General features: G+C 47.6%; 3 protein-coding genes across 3 annotated transcripts; 1 reads left to right on the forward strand and 2 right to left on the reverse strand.

The window, feature by feature from the left end:
• Positions 1-1,263: 1,263 nt before the first annotated feature.
• Mrpl20 (mitochondrial ribosomal protein L20) lies at positions 1,264-7,704 on the reverse strand. The gene is made up of 4 exons (XM_038332591.1): positions 7,564-7,704; positions 7,374-7,484; positions 3,386-3,463; positions 1,264-1,619 (listed from the first exon to the last, which is right to left on the reverse strand). Exons 1-4 carry the CDS (start codon positions 7,648-7,650, stop codon positions 1,446-1,448), a joined length of 450 nt encoding a protein of 149 aa, XP_038188519.1. The 5' UTR covers positions 7,651-7,704; the 3' UTR covers positions 1,264-1,445.
• A 2,893-nt stretch (positions 7,705-10,597) lies between these two features.
• Positions 10,598-13,169, reverse strand: Ankrd65 (ankyrin repeat domain 65). The gene is made up of 3 exons (XM_038334445.1): positions 12,985-13,169; positions 12,367-12,901; positions 10,598-11,741 (listed from the first exon to the last, which is right to left on the reverse strand). The coding sequence occupies exons 1-3, from the start codon at positions 13,167-13,169 to the stop codon at positions 11,367-11,369; spliced, it is 1,095 nt and encodes a 364-aa protein (XP_038190373.1). The 3' UTR covers positions 10,598-11,366.
• Tmem88b (transmembrane protein 88B) lies at positions 12,953-18,857 on the forward strand. Its single transcript, XM_038334443.1, has 3 exons — positions 12,953-13,080; positions 16,922-17,232; positions 18,077-18,857. The coding sequence occupies exons 2-3, from the start codon at positions 16,954-16,956 to the stop codon at positions 18,335-18,337; spliced, it is 540 nt and encodes a 179-aa protein (XP_038190371.1). The 5' UTR covers positions 12,953-13,080; positions 16,922-16,953; the 3' UTR covers positions 18,338-18,857.
• Positions 18,858-20,187: the final 1,330 nt, after the last annotated feature.

A 20,187-nucleotide genomic window follows, 5' to 3' on the forward strand; every position in this document is an offset into this window, starting at 1 on the left:
GACATCTGATTAGATTGTTCTAGTCAGGTGTGGAAGATGTGTCCTACCCTGTTGGACCAAAGTTACTGGTCATGTGGGACAAATTCATTAGGTCCCTCCCCGAGCATGTCTTTCATCAAGCTGTAAGGACTCCTGAGAGACTGTCAGACAAGCCAGGCTACCTGGAAAAGACTCCCCAGCTCGTTGAACTGCCTGTAAGCTGTGCAGTGCACTCCGTCTTCTTGAGTCACTTCTGCTCCCGTAGGAACCCAGTAAACTCTGACTCACCACTGGACTTTACTGTCTTCACTTTGGTCCGTCAGTGGTTCCCAACCGGGCCGAGTACCCTTGTGTCCTACAATACTGTCCCCACAAAGCAGACTAACAAATGGCCTGATAAGATTTTACTATAGCAGAGAACAAAGTAAATCACGGTCAGGGTCCCCTGGGTTTCCAGGAAGTGGCTTTGGTGAAATCAAATGTAGACCAAGTCACAGTGGATACCACAACGACGGTAACGGAGTGCAAACTGCAGAACCTGACAGAGCAGGGGAGAACAAGAGGTGGGCCTGACCTGATGCATTATCCATGCCGGAGGAAGAGCGACAGAGTCTGCAGTATACAGCATCAGCAGAGCTGCTGAGGTCCTGCTCTAATGCAGAATGTAATCCTGAACCTTACAGAGCAGTCTCGTAAAAACACCTAGCAGGAGGACAGAAGTTTGGAAGCCCCCTTTAAAGCTGACCCGCCCTTTTAGGTTGAGACCAAGAGCATCACATTCCTGATATTAGGACAATTATATTCCAATATTCCAATTGGGAACATGGAAAGAGACGGAAAGCCGGGTGGTGGTGCACGCCTTTAATCCCAGTACTCGGGAGGCAGAAGCAGGCGGATCTCTGTGAGTTCGAGGCCAGCCTGGTCTACAAGAGCTAGTTCCCAGGACAGGCCCCAAAGCTACAGAGAAACCCTGTGTGGCTCAACAGCTGAACCACTGGGCACATGCCATATATATAAGCAAAAAACCAAAAGAAGTTAATATCAATCCTGCTTACAGTAAGTTTACAGACTAGGGTACTTTAGGAAGACCAGAAAACAGGGTCATTTCAGAAACCTGGTATAGAGCCCCTAATTATAGGGAAAGTAACATGCAAAGCTGAATCCTACTATTCCCAAGTAACAGCCTCTCCCGTAACAGGCAGTCAATGACAAATACATGGGTACTTCAGAGGCCTTATGCATCTAAAGGTGTGTTTGTCTGATGCCAGAAAATAACTCACAAGCTGAACACTGCAAAGGCTTTATTTATACAATCTTTACATGATAGTTTGGGGAATATATCACTGAGTAAAAAACTTTTCTCTCAGGCCTGTTGCTAAAATGTAAATAAATACAAATCAGACTGACTGGTGACTAGACAGTCCTTTTGCTCCTATCTTATAACCATTTCCACAGCACTGCAGTCTTCAGTGGTACTGTACCACTCTGGAAAAAATGCCCTCTGGCTCCTTTCCATCCCCCAGAGCTGCAGCAAATCCTTCCTGCTGTCTCCTCTTAGCCAAAGCTGCCAAAGATTTAAAAGTCTTTGGTTCATAGATGGCCAGGTCCACAAGTACCTTCCTGTTGAGCTCCACCTGGCACTGGGAAGACAAAGAACCACAGCCTGTAGTAAGCATCAGAAACCATTTGAGAAAGCTAGGTATGGTGGTGCACGCCTTTAATTCCAGCACTGTGGAGGCAGAGGCAGGCAGATCTCTGTGCATTCCAGGCTAGCCAAAGACTATATAGTGAGACCCTATCAAAAAACAACAAAAGACAACAGAAATCATTTCAGTAGAATACAGGAGATCCCACATGGGAACAGACAGGAGGATGCAGCCACAAGACCGCTAGTGAGTCTAGAGTAGCTAGCACCACTCTACTGGTGTGGAACAGTTGGGAACTGTGGGATAGGCAGAGCAAGAACATCGTGCCTGTAAAATATAGCAGGACACTGTAGGATAAATGTGGGTAGGGACAAGGAAGGGTCTTGTAGAAGCTGTGTCAAAGAAGAGCCAGCTGAAGCCCAGGACCCATAATTAGGGTCAGAGGTCACTTGTGCACTAAGACTTCTGGCCTGGGCTAATCCTTTACTGTAATTCAGAGATATATAAGCTCATTAAAGACTACAGGGCCGGCAGAAGCAGGTGAGTTTACTGGCATTGAAGGACACCAGGCACAGATGCAGTACACAGACATACATGCAGGCAAAATAACTTCTGTACATCAAATTAAAAAACAAAACAAAACTCAAACTCAAAAGTTAAAATTAGTTTACTATCTTTTTTTCTTTCATACAGAAACATCCAAACTGGCAACTGCTGCAGGATATTTGATCACACTGTGTGAGAATGTGTCTCTGTCCTTCCTTGTTTGCCTAAGGCACCTTCTGATTGATTTAATAAAGAGCTGAATGGTTAAAAGTTAGGCAGGAGAGACTAGGCGGGACTTCCAGGCAGAGAAGGAACTCTGGGAAGAGACATGGAAGAAGCAGGATGTACCGTATGGATGAGAGGTAACTAGCCCTGTGGCAGAATGTAGATTAATATAAACAGACTAATTTAAGTTTTAAAGAGATAGCTGGGAATAAAACTAAGCTAAGGTCAAGTTTTCATAATCAGAAAAAAAGTACCCGTGTCACTATTTAGGAGCTGGTGGTCCAAAGAAAGACTTGTTACACTTGGCACCCCACAATGGGGACCAAAATGTTTTTTTTTTCATCAGCACAACGGCTGTTCCTGAATCTGCTGCTGTTTCAGCCAGTAATTGTGGCTGCACAGTTACTGGGCCACTTATCAGGCAGCAGCCTGGTGGGACTTTTATGTCCACTGGATCCACTTCCTGCTGCCACCACCAAATGTAGTTTTTCACCAAATCTCTATCGTTCTATTTATCAATAAAACTCAGGAGTCAGAGGTTAGGGTAAAAACCTGCTAGCTCAGAGGGGTTGAGAAGCAACTGGCTGGCCTTCCAGCATCTCAGCATCTTTGCTCCTCCAAACCAAAAAGCACTGCCACACTCAAAGTCCCTCCCTGCCACTTCCAGACCCCCTCTGACTTTCTGATTACTTTCTGTCAACTAGCTGCTGGCTCTTCCTCCTGACCCAAGGTTATTTTTCTTTTAATTAATGCAAACGCAAATTCAGGATTCACAGTATGATTGAATATCCCCAGTCAACTGTATGCCATGCTCTATTTACAATGTGCTAAAATATCAGCAAGGCAAGGGAAAAGCAGGTAGGTTTCCAGAATTCCAGAGAGACAACAGATAGTTCAGGGTGCAGGCCTAACAACACTCATGTCTACCCACGGACATCTGATGGGCTGATTCCTTTAAATGCTCAACCTCAATAAGGCTCTCAACTTACCTTAATTAAGTTGACCATGAATGCTGGGTACTGTAAGCCATGTTCCTGGGAGGCAGCTGAAATTCGATTAATCCAGAGCTGGAATTAAAATAGATGTTTGAAAATGGATCAAAGACCTCAACATAAAGCCAGCCACACTGAACCTCATAGAAGAGAAAGTGGGAAGTACACTAGAACACACTGGCACAGGGAACCACTTCCTAAATATAACCCCAGTAGCACAGACACTGAGAGAAACAATAAATGGGACCTCCTGAAACTGAAAAGCTGTAAATCAAAGGACGCAGCCAACAAGACAAAACGACAGCCTATAAAATGGGAAAAGATCTTCACTAACCCCACATCAGACAGAGGTCTGATCTCTAAAATATACAAAAAACAAGAAATTGGTCATCAAAAGTACAAATAATCCAACTTAAAAAATGGAATACAGACCTAAACAGAACTCTCAACAGAAGAATCTAAAATGGCTGAAAGACATTTAAGGAAATGCTCAACATCCTTAGCCATCAGAGAAATGCAAATCAAAACAACTCTGAGATTCCATCTTACACCTGTAAGAATGGCCAAGATCAAAAACACTGATGACAACTTATGCTGGAGAGGTTGTGAGGAAAAGGGAACACTTCTGCATTGCTGGTGGGAATGCAAGCTGGTACAGCCCCTTTGGATATCAGTGTGGTGATTTCTCAGAAAATTAGGAAACAACCTTCCTCAAGACCCAGTAATACCACTTTTGGGTATATATTCAAAGGATGCTCAATCGTGCCACAAAGACACGTGCTCAACTATGTTCATAGCAGCTTTGTTTGTTCATAGCCAGAACTTGGAAACAACCTAAATGCCCCTTGACCGAAGAATGAATAAGGAAAATGTGGTACATTTACACAATGGAGTACTACACAGCAGAAAAAAATAAGATCTTGAAATCTGCAGGCAAATAGATCAAGAAAACATCATACTGAGTGAGGTAACCCAGACCCAGGAAGACAAATATCCTATGTACTCACTCATAAGTGGTTTTTAAACCTAAAGCAAAGAAAACCAGCCTACAAATCAAAATCCCAGAGAACCTAGACAATAATGAGGACTCTATGAGAGACATACATGGATCTAATCTACATGGGAAGTAGAAAAAGACAAGATCTCCTGAGTAAATTGGGAGCATAGGGACCTTGGGAGAGAGTTGAAGGGGAAGGGAGAGGCAGGGAGGGGAACAGAGAGAAACATAGAGCTCAATAAAAATTAATTTAAAAAAATAAATGTTTGATATTGATTGATCTCTAAGACATCCAGAGCTACACAGTGGTACCCTGTCTCAAAAAAACAAAACATTACCAAAAGAAAAAAAAATGGTGGTGGTGGTGGTCCAAGCCTTGAACTCCAGCAGTCAGGAGGCAGAGGTACAGGCATGCAAGTTCCAGGACGGCCAGGGTTACACAGAAAAATCTTGTCTTGAAAAAAAAAGTAAAGCAATAATTTCCTTTAAAAATGACAAGCAAGCTAGGATGATACTGTATGCCTGAAATTTCTGGCAAAGCCAGGAGGAACAACTTCAAGCTTGAGGCCAACCTGGTCTATACAGTGAGTTTCAGGGTAGGTAGGGCTATAGGGCAAGATTCTATCTCAAAAACAAAACAAACAAAAACCAATAAAAAGACAGGCAGACAGGCAAGGCCAGACCTGATAATGCAGGCCTATAACCCTAGCTCTCAGGAGACCTGACATGTGATTGCAAAGCTGGGCCATAGAATGAGTTCAAGTCCGGTCTGGGAAGTTAGTGTTTTATAATACCATGTTCAGACCCCAGTTAGAGACCTATATCAAAACAAAACAAAACCCAGGTGGATGGCCTCTGAGGAACGACACTTGAGACTGACCTTTACACAACACACATGCACATGAAACTGGCTGGGGACACAGCTCATCTATAGGCTACAGCGATGGCTCAAATTACTGTCCAGTCCTGATGACCTGAGCTCAATCCCTAGAACTCAAGTAAAAAAGCTGGATGTGGGGCTGGAGAGATGGCTCAGTGGTTAAGAGCAATGGCTGTTCTTCCAGAGGACCTAGGTTAAGTTCCCAGCACCCACACAGCGACTTACAACTGCCTGTAGGTCTACCTCCAGGGGATCCAACACCCTCACACAGACATGCATGCAGGCAAAATACCAATGCACATAAAATTAAAAAAAAAAGAAGAAGAAGAAGAAGAAAGGCTGGATGTTGTAGCATCCATCTATCCTAGCACTCCTACGGTTAAGCCTAAATCCACAGGCCGGCTATCTTAGAGTACAGGGTATAGCACAATCAGCAAGGCAGATCCTGCCTCAACAAGGGGGAAGGCTAGAACTGTTACCCCCTAACCTCCACATCCATGCATGTGCATGAGTACATGCACACAGAGAGAACCCGTGCCTAGCATGCTCACGGCCCTGGTCATTCAATCCCAAGCACTGCCTCTCCCCATCAAAAAAGACAAGCAAGGAAGTCGATCAGTGCAAACTATGTGCATGTACCAATAAGACAAAGATTGAGATTCTGTGCAGACAGAGGAACATAGCGAACTCTATGGAACGGGGAGAGAATCCTTGAAGGATCTGGCACAGGCAAACCCCTTAATATCTGGAAAGACACAAGAATCTAGAAGCTTGAATCAAAGAGACCCTGGCCTGGAGACCGCAATGTTAGGTTTCTTCAGCATAACTGGTATGTGCCTCTGTTCTTACACATTAAATATCAGTGGGTTGTTGTTTGTTTGTTTTGCAGGGTGAGAGCAATCTTTTAATCATTTTTTTTTTCACACAAAGGTACAGTAGTTCCTAAAATTCTCAAGTTTGAACCTGCATCAGAATCCCAGGGTGACCTTCCACACTGGCAGCAAACGCTCACTTTTCGTATAAATGAACACTCCCATATTTTCACAACCCTGCAGCACAAATCACCAGGTCCTGGGGCAATACCATCCTACTCCAAAGGCTGGTGCATTTGAGAACAGGAACCCAAATCAACATTACCCAGACTGTGAACACAGACATCATGATGTACCCACATTCAGGTTGGGGGGGGTCCTTTAATTTTTTTTTTATTTGTATAAATATGGGTATGTCATGTGTGAAAAATGGATGCCCATGGAGACCAGGAGTCAGATCCCCTGCAGTTAGAAGTATGGGCAGTTGTGAGCTGCCTCGTGTGAGTGCTGTGAACAGAACTCGGATGATACAGAAGACCTGCAGCCATCTCTCCAGCCTTAGGGAGCACTTTCTGACGCTCAAGGTCAGAAACAATCTATCATATGGCCCTGCTGACTTACTCATAGGTACTTGTAAGAGCTGCGAGCTAGGCTCCAAGTACAACTCTCAAAATGCAAAACAATACCCTTTGAAGGGACGCTAGTAGGTCCGAACATAACAAATATGGCCCCGGCAGGCCTTGTTAGTCCCTCTTCCTTGCTAAAAATTGTTAGACTACATTCCTAAAGCTAGCCTTTATTTGGCCACTTCCTCCTCCTGAGGCTGACTACCAAGGTCCAGCTATCCAAGTATTGAAGTCCAGCAAAAGCCCCCTGTGGCTACCCTTATTAGCCTGTCCAAATAAAATTAAACATTCCATCCTTTTCACCTTTATAAACTGTTATTTCCCTGTGGGGCAAGCCTGTTTCTTCTCTATCCATGGCAGCCCTTTGTCCCTACGGGATAAGCATCCCTCGCCCTTCTCCCGGTCCTCTAGCTCCCGTCTTTGTCTCTTTTCCCACGCCTTTTGTTCCAATGGGGCAAATCAATCTCCTTTGTACTGAGAACTTGGTCTAGGGCTGTCTTGTGCCAATGCCGGTCCTTTCGTCCTTCACACAGCTTCTGTGCAAGGTGAGGGGAACGCCAAGGGACTGAAGGCCAAGCTCCCGAAGTGGGGTGTGGAGGAGAGCCTAGCTCTCGGGGAGATGAAGGACAAGCTCGGGGGTCGGGATGGGGCCCCCAGGGGCGGTGCTTACGGTCCTCAGGTTCCGCTTCTTCAGTCTGCGGGCCTGCGTGCTCTTCACGAAGGCTCTGGTCACCGCTCTGACCGCCAGCCGGTAGCAGCGGTTCTTCCTTCCCCTAAAATGCTGGGCGAAGAAAAAGGGTGTCCGGATGGTAGCGCACCGCCTTGCCCGCGCCCCCGGGGATCCCGGCACGCGCACTCACCCGAGCATGCTTCAGCACCTCCTGGACCCGCCAGAACCGGTCTGTGAGGCGGTTCCGCAGCCAGAGCCGCGTTGTGAGGAACACCATTCTGGGCTCCCGCGATCCGAGCGGCTGCCATAAGCGTTTCCGGGTCAACGGGCAGAGAGGCCGGCCCGGCCGGGTGTGCGCGCGCACAGTCTTCCGGGACGCCTCTAGGCTCGCTCCCTGAGTTCCGTTGTGCGTGACGGTCCGCAAGCAGGGGGAGCAGCAGAACGGACCGGATGCCGGGAGCTGATGTCATGGCCTGGAAGGACCAAGGCGGCGGAGCTGGGGAGGACGGGAAGGGCAGTTGCGGACGGAAATCATATTTCCAGAAACGAAAGAACCTTCGGTGGCCTGCTCCTGTGTGGGCATCAGTTAGTTGTCCCTAAATGAGTGACAGACATTAAATGAAGGCAGCCTCATTCTAAAAGCAGCTGTCTAGTTTTGTTTATTTGTGTTTTATTTTTTGTTTTTTCGAGGCAGGATTTCTCTGTGTAACAGTTTGTCCTGGAGCTCGCTTTGGAGACCATGCTCACCTCGAGCTCTCAGAGCTCCATCTGCCTGGCTTCCCGAGTGCTGGGGTTAAAGGCCTGAGCCACTATACCCCGGTATGGCAGCTAGTTTGAGTCGCGGGCCCAGATGAGCAAAGGTATCCACTGTTCTGAAGTTGATGTGCCTATAGGATGAAAGCTAACCTCCTGTGGGTATAGAAAGCCATGTTCCAGGAAATGGAGGGCTCCCAGAGCCGGGTGTGGTAGGGAAAAAAAAAAAAAAAAAACCATGCTATAGGGAGATGAAGGCCGGGCTATAAGGGCAGCAGCGTTGAGCTTTACATAAAGCTCTGACTTAACGGGAAGTTGGCTGCCATCTTGTTGTTCCTTTTAGTTCTGGATTCCCTGACCTCTTGGAACTTTTCAGAGACTTGAACATGCACCCTTTCACCTGATCCCATCAACCAATCAAAATTCCACATGCATATTCAAATTAAGGCATCGCATTTTCGAGACCCCCCACACTGCTACTGGGACCGGCTTCTCTATTTCGGAATAAACGTTGCTTGCTTGCCCTTCGACAGTCCTTGCTTCTCGTCCTTGCTTCTCGTTCTTTTCAGTCGTGAGACAAGATCAGTGTGACTCAAAAAACCGACAACTAGCTGCGTGTGGTGGTGTCCCGGGCACTCGAGATTGCAGAAGCAGGAAAACCAAGCCTCAAAAAAAAAAAAAAAAAACAAAAAAAAAAAACCTAAAACAACAAAAACAAACAAAAAAATTTATTTATTTTTGTTGGGGGGAGGCATATGGAAGTCAGTGGGAGAAAACAATTTCAAGTGTTGCAGAAAGGAACACACAAAGGGAAAGTAATTTGGCAAGATTTTTTTTTTTTTCAGAAGAAGAAAATCTAGAGTTTAGAAAGACCCAGAGTTGAATGAGGAACTTGTTACGGTCAGGGAACAAGAACAAAGCAGCCCAATTATTATTAGCTGACCTGCCTTTCTTGCTAGGGCTGGTTAATGATCAAAGGTAGTGATTAATTACTGTACCCATTCCTGCCCTCAATCTCCTGGTAAAAGAAGCTGTTGTTGAGTGGATATGTACCCTAAAGATTTAAAGTAGAGCTGAGTGATTCTTTTTCATATGGAAGTTTAGATTTGTGATTCCTTTTAAGATTCCTAATAAGAGTACCTTTCAAGATAAGTAAGAAAGAAAGTGATTGGCCCTTTCTTTGTAACCATAAACACAGTCTGCTAGCAATAGAATATCTTGCTTGCTTACATACTGTTAATCCATAACAAGTTGCTTGGCTATGAATGTACATGGGTCCTTGGGATAATTTGCTTTTCACCTGTAATATGTAAAATGTTTAATTATGTAAGGGATACAGAAAACGTGCGGGTTTTTTTCCTTGTATTCATTGTAATCATTCACTTGGAAAACAGAATGTAACCACATTGTAATTTTTATACTGCCTGAAAGATTTTGCTGGGGTTATAAGATGTAAGAGAAAGAATAAAGAGAGAGTTAAAATAGATTAGAAGAAAAACATCAAGAATGAGAGAAGGAAATCACCAGGGAAATGAAGACCAGAAGAACACAGAAGAATCAACAAGGAAATGATCAATACAGAGTGTTTTTTTCCCTGTCCCCTCAGATAGAAAAGTCTAATGTGCCGACTCTATGGATTCCCTTTGAGCCCTGCACTGCTCAAAGCTGGTCCCTCAGGCAATGCTACATCCCATCCACTTTTAGTTGGCGTTCTACTTAAGAGTTTTCTGAGCTGAACACAGTGGTTTACACCTGTAGCTCTAGTGCTCAGGAGTCCAAGACAGGAGGTTTGTAATGGGTTTCTACCAGCCTGGACCATCAAATAAAACTCTGTCTGAAAACAGTGAAAACTGAAGCAATGAACAAAAACTTAGATAAGTGTTGTGTTAAATGCCTTTATTCCCAGCACCTGGGAGGCAGATGCAGCCAGATCTCTGTGAGTTAAGGGTCAGCCTGGTCCCAGAAGAGCCAGGGCTACCCAGAGACACCCTGTCTCAATAAAAATAAAGTGTGTATCACCATGCCCAGCTTCTTGAAACTCTTCTCATGACAGAACAAAGAAAGTCACAAATCAAAACACGTTTCTAAAATCATTGGTGGAAATATCAGAAAGGTGTTTACAGCAGATGGGCAAAGCCTCATGGAACATACATCCATAAACTGGAGTGTGTGTTCTAAAACTATGAGCCAAACGTCTCTTCTTTCAAGCATCTTATCACAGATATGAGGAAAGAAACTAGTATAAAGGGCTAATACAATCAGAACATCCCCTGCATACAGTGCAGGTAAGGGGGAGCCGCCGTGGCAGACAGACAAAAGAGAAACCATGAGGTTTTAATTAAATCTGTTGCCAACTCGACCCTCATGTAGAGGAGGCTGGAGCTGAGAAGCTATACTCCTGAGGACAGAGATCAGCGTCTTCTTTCTCCAACAATTCTCATGTTTTTCTCCATGACCAGACAGGTGGCCTCTACTGAGAAGGAGGATTCAGGATTTTTCTTGTCATGTTTTGGTCAAAAAGTCTTGGCCTCACCCAAGAAAGCTCAGGGACAGGGGTTGTGACTCCTAGTGAAGCAGCAGGGTTAGTTCCACCACCACCACCAACAACAACCATGAATTTACTCCAGATATTCATAGAATCATAAGGAAAAAAAACCCCCACCCCTTTAATGGTGATTTCTGGCTAACACAAACAGAAACACCGCCCTTGAGCATAAATTCTTTGCAGCTTATGTAGATTTTGATCTATAACACTTCACATATACTGTGATCTGTAAATCCTGTTTGAGTCCAGCACGAAGGTACACTTTGAGCATATTTTACATGATCCGGAAACTGCAAGTGTGGCCATTTTGAACAAATAAGAGATTTACATGGCAAAATGTTGACCAATGTTGTTCTTTTTTATGTAGTTGTTAACCAGGGATATCTTTTTGTTTCGTTTTGTTTTTTGAGACCGGGTTTCTCTGTAGTTTTGGAGCCTGTCCTGGAACTAGCTCCTGTAGACCAGGCTGGCCCCAAAGTCCCAGAGACCTACCTGCCTCTGCCTCCCAAGTGCTGGGATTAAAGGCACACGCGCCACCACCGCCGTGCCCTGTGAACAAATCTCAACCAAAAGATATCCTCCATATCCCTAAACTCTTAATTTTGTTAGAAGTACAGCTCTAATTGCTCATCTTTCTGTAGTTTTTAAGAAGTTTGTTTAGTAAAGGAAATCAGGCAGTGACTGGGGCAGGCACCCTATAGGGTCTGGGCCATTTCACCCCACTGTGTCCTCAAAGTAGAGTTGGCTCCTCGGCTTAGCAAAAGATCTGTGGTTGTTCTGTGGCCACACTCCACAGCAAGGTGCAGAGGGGTCTTGCGGAGCCAACCGGCAGCGTTGACCTGTGCACCCCTGTCCAGGAGATGGCTGACAACTTCTATGTGGCCTTTCCGGGCAGCATAGTGCAGGGGAGTGAGACCCAGCGAGTCCTGAGAATCCACCTCAATGCCCTTGGCCACCAGCAGCTGTATAACAGGTAGGTGTCCGCCAGCAGCAGCCCTGTGGAGTGCAGAGCAGTTGTTCCTGTCGCTGATGCATGGGTCTGCCCCATGGTCCAACAGAACCTCCACACCCTGGAAAAGGAAAGGAAGAAGAGAGAAAGAGCCCATTACCCTGGTTCAGAGGGCCTGGTGTTTGCCTGGCCAAAATCCCTACAGCCTCCTTTTTCTTTTAGGAATAAATGGGATGAAATCTGAGGCAGCCTCAAATTCTTGGATCAAATTCAACACTGTGCAAAGGCTGTTACCCCTGGTGCTCCCTGGGCCCCACTGCGCTTGAGCTTGAGCCAAATACTAAAATAAATGATTGTTGCCAGGCATGGTGGCCCACACTAATCCCAGCATCCAGGAGCCAGAGGCTGGAGGATCTATGTGAGTGCAAGATCAAGTCGGTCTACATAAAAAGCTTCAGGCCAGCTAAGGCAACAAAGCAAGTTGCTGTTTCAGAAAAACTTAAATATTCACCCAATTCATTGCTATGGGCCACCAGAACAAAGTGGGATTGGCAGGTGTGGGAGACCTCCCCAGGTACCATTCAGTAGGGAAGTTTTATAAGGAGGGTCCAACTGGGAACCTGTTCACCTCCCAACCCCTCCACCCTGCCTTGTTCCTCTCCTCCCTCAGAGCTTATGGGAGTAAGTGTAGAGAACCAAGCCCTTGGGCTTCCGGCACAGTCATTGCAGGTGAAGGCTGGACCTACTTGGTGGTGGCCTAGGCCAGCTGCCAGGCCAAGCGCGGTGACTCCCGTGCTGTCCAGGGCATCCACCTTTGCCCCCAGTGCCAGGAGAAGCCTCAAGGTTGATGCACTTCCGGCTACCGCTGACACCAGCAGGGCGCTGTCCAGGTCTATGCTGCCTCCAACAGTCAACAGCTCTAGTATAGGCAGTTGCCCACACGCCGCTGCCCAGTGTGTGGCGGTCCAACCTCTTAAGTCTTTCACAGCAGGGTCTGAATCTGGTGCGGCCAGAAGGCTTGTAACCAGTAGCGTGCGGCCCAGCGCAGCTGCCCAATGTAGGGGTGTGAGGCCCGTTTGAGAGCATGCCACCGCTGAGGCCCCACGCTGCAGCAATAGTTCCGCCACCTTTGAGTGTCCGTGCCAAGCAGCCTCGTGCAACGGTGTGCGCCCTGTGTGATCAACTGCGCCTGCCAGGGACCCACGCTGCAACAGCAGGCGTACAAGAGGCACGTGGCCTCGCATCACAGCCAGATGGAGCGGAGTCCGACCTGCGTGATCCCTGTGGGGTGTGAAATACGTGAGGGTGCTTCCTACCCGGTCAGCCCCAGTCGGAGAAAGTCTGGAGCTAGTCATGCGGCTTACCTCTCCTCCACACTGGCACCTTGCCTCAGCAGCTGTATCACCAGGCTGGGAGCACCCCGCCATACTGCCTGGAACAGAGTACTCCAGGCTTGGGAGGTAAGAGGTTTCTCTGTCTTGTCTGCTGGAGCTGCCTCCCAAATCAGCTCCATCCACTGCAGTTCTTGCTGCAGCCTGTTGGAATCCATCTGGGACGAGCATCCACCCTGAGGCCTCCTGCTGGTTCACTCTACCTGTCCCATGTCACCACCCAACTAGAGGGACTCAGATACCTCTTAGCCTTCTGAAGGGCCTTGGCTCCCAGTTACCTCCAGAGGGAACTGGCACAGGAGCCTGAGGGTTTTCCCTATTCTATTTCGAAGCTAGCTTCAATCTGGTGACCTTCCTCAGAAGTTTTTTTTTTTTTTTTTTTTTTTTTTTTTTTTTTTTTTTTTTTCTTGCAGGCTGAGAGGTGGGTGCTTACTCCTGGGAGGCTAGATTGAAGTCAGGAGTGGGTAAAGATCTGTTGCTTCCTTATGGGCCATGCTGAGGTTACCTGACACTGTTTACTTAGTAATTTGAAGGGAGTCTCTGCCTGCCAGGGAGCAGCCTCTGCCTGAGCACTCTTGTCCCCTAGCAGGCTACTAAAGCTCTTGGCCACACTCCCAGGAACAAAAGCCAGGACAGGTTGGGAAAGACAAGCAGGAACATGCCTTGGATGGCAGCACCTCCTTCCTACCTTCCTCCAAGTAACACAAACTTTGATATGTTCTGACTTGCCCCACCCCCACCCCCGGCACCCTGCGATCAACCTGCCCCCACCCCAACCTGGGGCTGGAACCACCTCTCCTCCTAGCTTCAGACAGGGTTGGGGAGTGGACCCTGTAAGGTTCTATCCTTCTTCCCAATAAGGTTCTCAGAAAGAGAGAAAGGTTCACCACTGACATCTGAACAGTAGGGTTGGAAGCTCCTGGAGAACCGGTTAAGACAGGCTAGTGCAGGCCATGAGAGGGAAGAAATGTCAGCTAGCAAGGATATTTCTGGGACAGGGGATGCTAAGGACTTATGTCTAGAGGTACAAAGGAGGCCTTGAAGGAACAAGGCTTCCATGTGGGCCTTTCACTCTGGGCCTGGGACAGAGAGGGCAGGGTCCCAGTATGTATCTTACTACATAGCCTTAGCTAGTCTAGAACTCATTATGTATATCATAAAGATCCACCTGCTTCTGTCTCCCAAGCGCCTCTGAGGACACCTGCACTCATGTGGACATACCCATATATAGACACATGCACATAATCAAAAAAATATCAGGAGCTAGAGAGATGGCTCAGCACTTAAGAACAAACACTTGCTGCTCTTATAGAGGACCAGCTCCTCTATAAGATTCCCAGCCCCTTGCCGGGCGGTGGTGGCGCACGCCTTTAATCCCAGCACTCGGGAGGCAGAGGCAGGCGGATCTCTGAGTTCGAGGCCAGCCTGGTCTACAAGAGCTAGCTCCAGGACAGGCTCTAGAAACTACAGGGAAACCCTGTCTCGAAAAACAAAAAACAAAAAAACAAAAAAAAAAAAAAAAAGATTCCCAGCCCCTACATGGTGGCTCACAACCCATTCGTAATTCCAGTTCCAGGGGATCTGACACCCTCTTCTGTGAGCACCAGGCATCCATGAGGCCAAAATACACATATCAAATAAATAAGTCATTAAGACATTTAAAATAAAATATCAGTCAGACATGATGATGCATACTTTTTGGTTGTTGTTTTCAATACAGGGTTTCTCTGTATATCCCTGGCTGCCCTAGAACTTGCTTTGTAGACCAAGCTGGCCTCAGACTTAGGGATCCACCTGCCTCTGCTTCTCGAGTGCTGGATTTAAAGGTGTAGGCCATTATGCCTAACTATTTTTAATCTCAGCACTCAGGAGGCAGAGGCAGGTATATCTGTATGAGTTCAAGGCCATCCTGGTCCACATATTGAGTTCTAGGCTAGCTGGCAAGGGCTATGCAGTGAGGTGAAGACATATATATATATGTCTTTGTAGCTTTGGAGCAAGTCCTGGAACTAGCTCTTGTAGACCACGCTAGCCTTGAACTCACAGAGATCCACCTGCCTCTGCCTCCTGAGTGCTGGGATTAAAGGCATGTGCCACCACCACCCAGTGAACAAATTTTTTTTTAAATTACAAGAGTGTGGGCACAGTAAGGAGATAATTTACAACACTTAAAATTTTTTGGATGTGTTTATTTTACTTTATGGGTATGAACATTTTGCCGCAATGTATGTATGTGTAGTATATGCATGCCTGGTGCCTATGGAAGTCAGAAGAAGGCACCAGGCCTTATGGAACAGTAGTTACAGAAGCTTATGAGCCAACATGTGGATGCTGAGAATGGAACCTTGGTCCTCTGCAAGAGCAGCAAGTGCACTTAACCAATGAGCCAACTCTCCAGCCCCTGCAACACTTTTTTTTTCTCATGGTTTATTTTTTTATATTTAAAAAATTTCCATCTCCTCCCCTCCTCCTCCCCCCTCCTTCCCCTTCTCCTCCCCCTTTCCTCCTCTCCTTCTCCCCCTTCCCTCCCCTCCCCCCTGCAACACTTTTTAAAAATATTTTTATTTTTCTTATTTCAGCTGTATGCTTGTGAGTGTGTATGTGTGTGCAAGTGTGCATATAGACATATGAATATGTGGGTAGGAAATCAGAGGCATCAGAGCCTCACAGAACTGGAGTTATAAATGGTTGTGAGCTGCGTGAAGTAGGTGCTGGGAACTGAACATAGGTCGTTCTACAAGGACAATATGCATCCTGAACCTCTGAGCTATCGGCACCTTTCGATACTCTTTACTCTAGATTCACTACCCAAATACGCAAACAGCCACGGTCACATCTAGCTGTGCCAGGCATGCCAGTGAAAGCTGAAGCATCTCAAATGCCACCTGGAAAGCTGTCCAGGGTCGGAAGATATTCCAAGGAAATCCATGGGAAGAAATGGCACAGAAGGGGAAACATTAGCTCATTAAGGGTCAACAGCTTATGTAAATAGGGCTTAAATGCTGTCCACTTTGTACTTCTAGTGTGAAGGCATTTTAGCAATGTTGGGGGTTAATGGCTGGAACTTTCAGTGGATCACATGTTCTCATCATCTGAAAAGCCTGTTGTATACCCCCATGATGGGCTGGATTCAGTGCAGAGTAACTGGAGTGGCTGGTCATTGGGTAACTGCTATCTCCAGGTACTACAGTAAGCATCCTCTGAACCACTCCACAGCATGGAGTCACCTGGTGGCTTCAGCTTTTTTTTTAATATTTGTTTTTATTTTATGTGCATTGTTGTTTTGCCTGCATGCATGTCTGTGTGAGGCTGGATGCCCTGGAGTTACAGACAGCTGTGAGCTGCCATATGGGTGCTGGGAATTGAACCCAGGTCTTCTGGAAAAGCAGCCAGTGCTCTTAACCGTTGAACCACCTCTCCGACCCTATGGTGTTTTCATCTTATACTGACACCAAAGAGGAGTCTACTTGTTAGAAAAAGGGAATTGCGGGGACTAGGGCTAGAACATGAGTTAACGGTTTGTCCCTAGATGGCAGCTATTGATAGGACATTTGTCATAGCCAGGATCTGTGAAATGGAGCCATTGTTTGGGAGAACTGGAAGCTGGGGAAGGGCGGGCTGTAAGGAAGGAGGGCCACAGTGCTCAGATAGGGATAGCTGTGTAAGACCTAACCAGAGCACACGGGAGCTGCCTTCATTTGCCAGGCAAAGAGGCCCAACAAGGTAGTGGGGGAAACTGGGACAGGGGTGTAGCCCTGGAGACTGATATCCGGTGCTAGACTAAACAGGACAACAGTCCACTATCTGGTGTCTAGGATCTAGATGTGAACTGAACCGGGGGAGGGGAAAGGATCGCTAGTCTGGGCTTGGCGGTGGGAGCTAGTCCTACCTCCTACTGCTGTGATCTTAGGGAAAGCATCCTTCAAGGTCCACGGCCAGGACATGAGTGAGCAGCAGGAGAGGGAGACAGAAGAGGATGAAGGAGGCTCTTCAGACACAGCGCCCATGCTGCCCCGAAGAAGGCCTACTGACTACCGTATCCCAGTTCTGGTATGCCCAGGGTGGCCCATCCTGACCACCGAAGGCCTCAGGACCCTGCTGCTGCCCGGCCGGGCTCTGGTTGGGTTCCTGTGCCATCTGCTGCTACCCGGGACAGTCTTCCTGCTGGTGTTGCTGCCAGCTGCTGCCATTGTCTACCTGGGATTCCTGTGCCACTCAAGGGTGAGCATTGGCTAGTCCCTGGGGGGTGGGAGTCCTGTAGAGGTTCAAGTCCCTGGGATCGAAGGTGAATCTACCCCCTTCCAGCCCTGCCCCTTTGTATGCGGAGATACATGTGTCCTCTTCTGTAACCTCCTCTTCTGCCAACACCCCTACCAGCTGCAGACAAAGAAAAGCTTTTGTTTGTTACTCAGGGAACAGTTGTCTTGCCTGTCTCAGGCCTCTTAGCTTTGTACCAGTAGGCACCAGGGCCCGGTCTGTGAGGCTGAAGTGGAGATAGGAAAATAAATTGTCAAATTTCACCTGTACTCAGTGCCTCTCCACTCTTCCCCAAACCCTCTTGACCTGGTCTGGGCTTCCCCACCTGTGGAGCTTGATCTATATATAGTCGGTCCCTATATTCCTTTCTGTGGCTTCCGGTGTGGGAGAGAAATGTCGTTCTGGTGACATTAAAGCTGGAGGTCAATACTAGCTGTCCATACAGGTAAGGGCCATGGGAAAGAGCCCTGATGGGGACAGAAAAGCTGGGTTGGGAGAGCCAGGGAAGTTCTTGGAGCCTTTCCTTCAGCCCTACCTAGGCCATTTATAGTCTGGGTTCCAGATCTCCCCCCAAAAGACTTCAACACTGCAACCACAACTCAGGCCAACTGTCTTGATTGTATTCTGGCAATTTCTGTCTTCCAAGGCCCCACTCCGCTCTCCAGGCCCCGCCCCTTGTCTCTCTGGACTCTGCTGCAATCTCTAGGCTCCTCTTGGTCCTCCCCTCCAGACCTCGGACCTGGTCCTTCCTCACGACTGCACCATCCTGGTGCATCCCGGTCCGACCCCACGCCTCCACTGTCCGCAGGTTCATCCAGCCCCGGGTCCACGGTGCCGAGCGCTGCTCTCCGATCGCGGCTCTGCTGCGCTCATTGTGTTCGGATTCCTCTCCCTGCCGCCTCTCCTGGTGCTCGCCTCCGCCGCCCGCTCCCTCTTGGTCCGGCGACTACGCCTTGTCCTGCCTACCCCGGCGAGGGCCCCCGAACCGCGCCGCCCACAGAGACGCAGCGAAGAGGAGCTGGCGGGCGGCCGCCCTGACGGAGAGAAACAGCTTTGTGCCTGGGTCTGATGCCTCAGAGACGTCTCTGTGTTGAGAGCCTCCACTTGACTTCCAGAAAGTGAACGGGCAAGTGGAGCGGCCGCCTCTGGGCTCTGAGCGCAGTACTCGAAGTCGCCAGGAGATGGCAACCGGGTCCCTTAGACTGGGTTGGTGCTTCTCTCTCAGAGGAGGGAGGTGGTCCTCCGAGAAGGTGCCAGGGGCTCTGCTCCCTCACCAAGCCAATGCATTCCACTCCTAACTGTGGTCAGCAGCCAGCTTTGCGGATATCTATGTCTCCCAAAACCAGGCTAGTCCTAGAATCTCCAGTGCGACCAGACTTCATGACTCATCTTGAGACTCAGGAGTCATCTTGAGTCTCAAGGTCGGCCCATGGCCCAGGACCAAGGCTCAATTGTGTCTATAGTCAAACATTTACTAGGTCAGGTTTTGTCCACACTTAGTCTGTGACCAGGATTAGTGGCTCAGTAAGTCCAGTGTCAGCACTCTGTTTATAGTGTGTTTGTTTGTTTGTTTGGTTGGTTTTTCGAGACAGGGTTTCCCTGTAGTTTCTAGAGCCTGTCCTGGAACTAGCTCTTGTAGACCAGGCTGGCCTCAAACTCAGAGATCCGCCTGCCTCTGCCTCCCGAGTGCTGGGATTAAAGGCGTGCACCACCACCGCCCGGCGTGTTTGTTTTTTAATATATTATTTATTTTATGTTCATTGGTTTTGACTCCACGTATATCTGTGTAAGGGTGTCCCAAGCCCTGGAACTGGAGTTACAGACAGGTGTGAATTTCAGTGGTACTGAGAATTGAACATGGGTCCTTTGGAAGACCAGACAGTGCTCTTAGCTGCTGGGCCATCTCTGCAGCCCCTAGTACTCAGTTTGTATTCCGAATCAGGTATCAGTGTGTACCCAGAACTGGGGCTCAGCCTCTGACCAGGGTTCTTTCTTCTGAGACAGGCAGCAGGGAAAGAGCTCAGTTTACAATGTGAGAATTTTTTTGTTTTGTTTTTCGAGACAGGGTTTCTCTGTAGCTTTGGAGGCTGTCCTGGAACTTGCTCTGTAGATCAGGCTGGCCTCGAACTCACAGAGATCCGCCTGCCTCTGCCTCCTGAGAGCTGGGATTGACGGTGTGAGCCACCACCGCCTGGCTACAATGTGAAAATTTTTAAGATTTATCTTTGCATTTGGCACGCTACAGCTTTACTAACAAGTTCCTCCATATGGTAAATTACCATCCTTCTTCCACTCCTCCTCCCTGTGTCCTATCTCCTCTTCTTCCTCCTTCTGCTCTCCTTCTTCCTCCTCCTCTTCTTCCTCCTCCTTTCAGGTCCTCCTACACACTAGAACTATAATATCTTATTTAATTTTTCAGTAACCCTAAGAAGGAATTCCAAACCTTATACATGTTAGGCAAGCACTCTACCACTGAGCTATATCCTCAGCTCTAAACATGTTTTTAAATTTTTTTTTGGTTGGTTTTTTTAGACAGGGTTTTTCTGTGTAGGCCTGACATCCTGGAACTCACTCTGTAGACCGGGCTGACCTCGAACTCAGAGATCCGTGGTGCTTCTGCCTCCTGAGTGCTGAAAATAAAGGCATGCACTACCACACCCAGCTAATAAGTTTTTTTTCTTTTCTTTTCTAGACAAGATTTCTTTGTGTGACTCTGGCTCTTCTGGAACTAGATATGTAGACCAGGCTGGCCTCAAACTCACAGAGATCCACCTGCCTCTGACTCCCGAGTGCTGAAATTAAAGGCGTGTGCCACCACTTCTCAGCTAAGATTTACTATTATTATTTTTTAACTTTTTATTGATTTCTTGTGGATTTCACATCACGCTCTCAGTTCCCATTCATTTCCCCATCCCTTCC

The sequence above is a fragment of the Arvicola amphibius genome, chromosome 6 (assembly GCF_903992535.2).
Source record: "Arvicola amphibius chromosome 6, mArvAmp1.2, whole genome shotgun sequence".
In the NCBI taxonomy this organism is placed as follows: Eukaryota; Metazoa; Chordata; class Mammalia; order Rodentia; family Cricetidae; genus Arvicola; species Arvicola amphibius.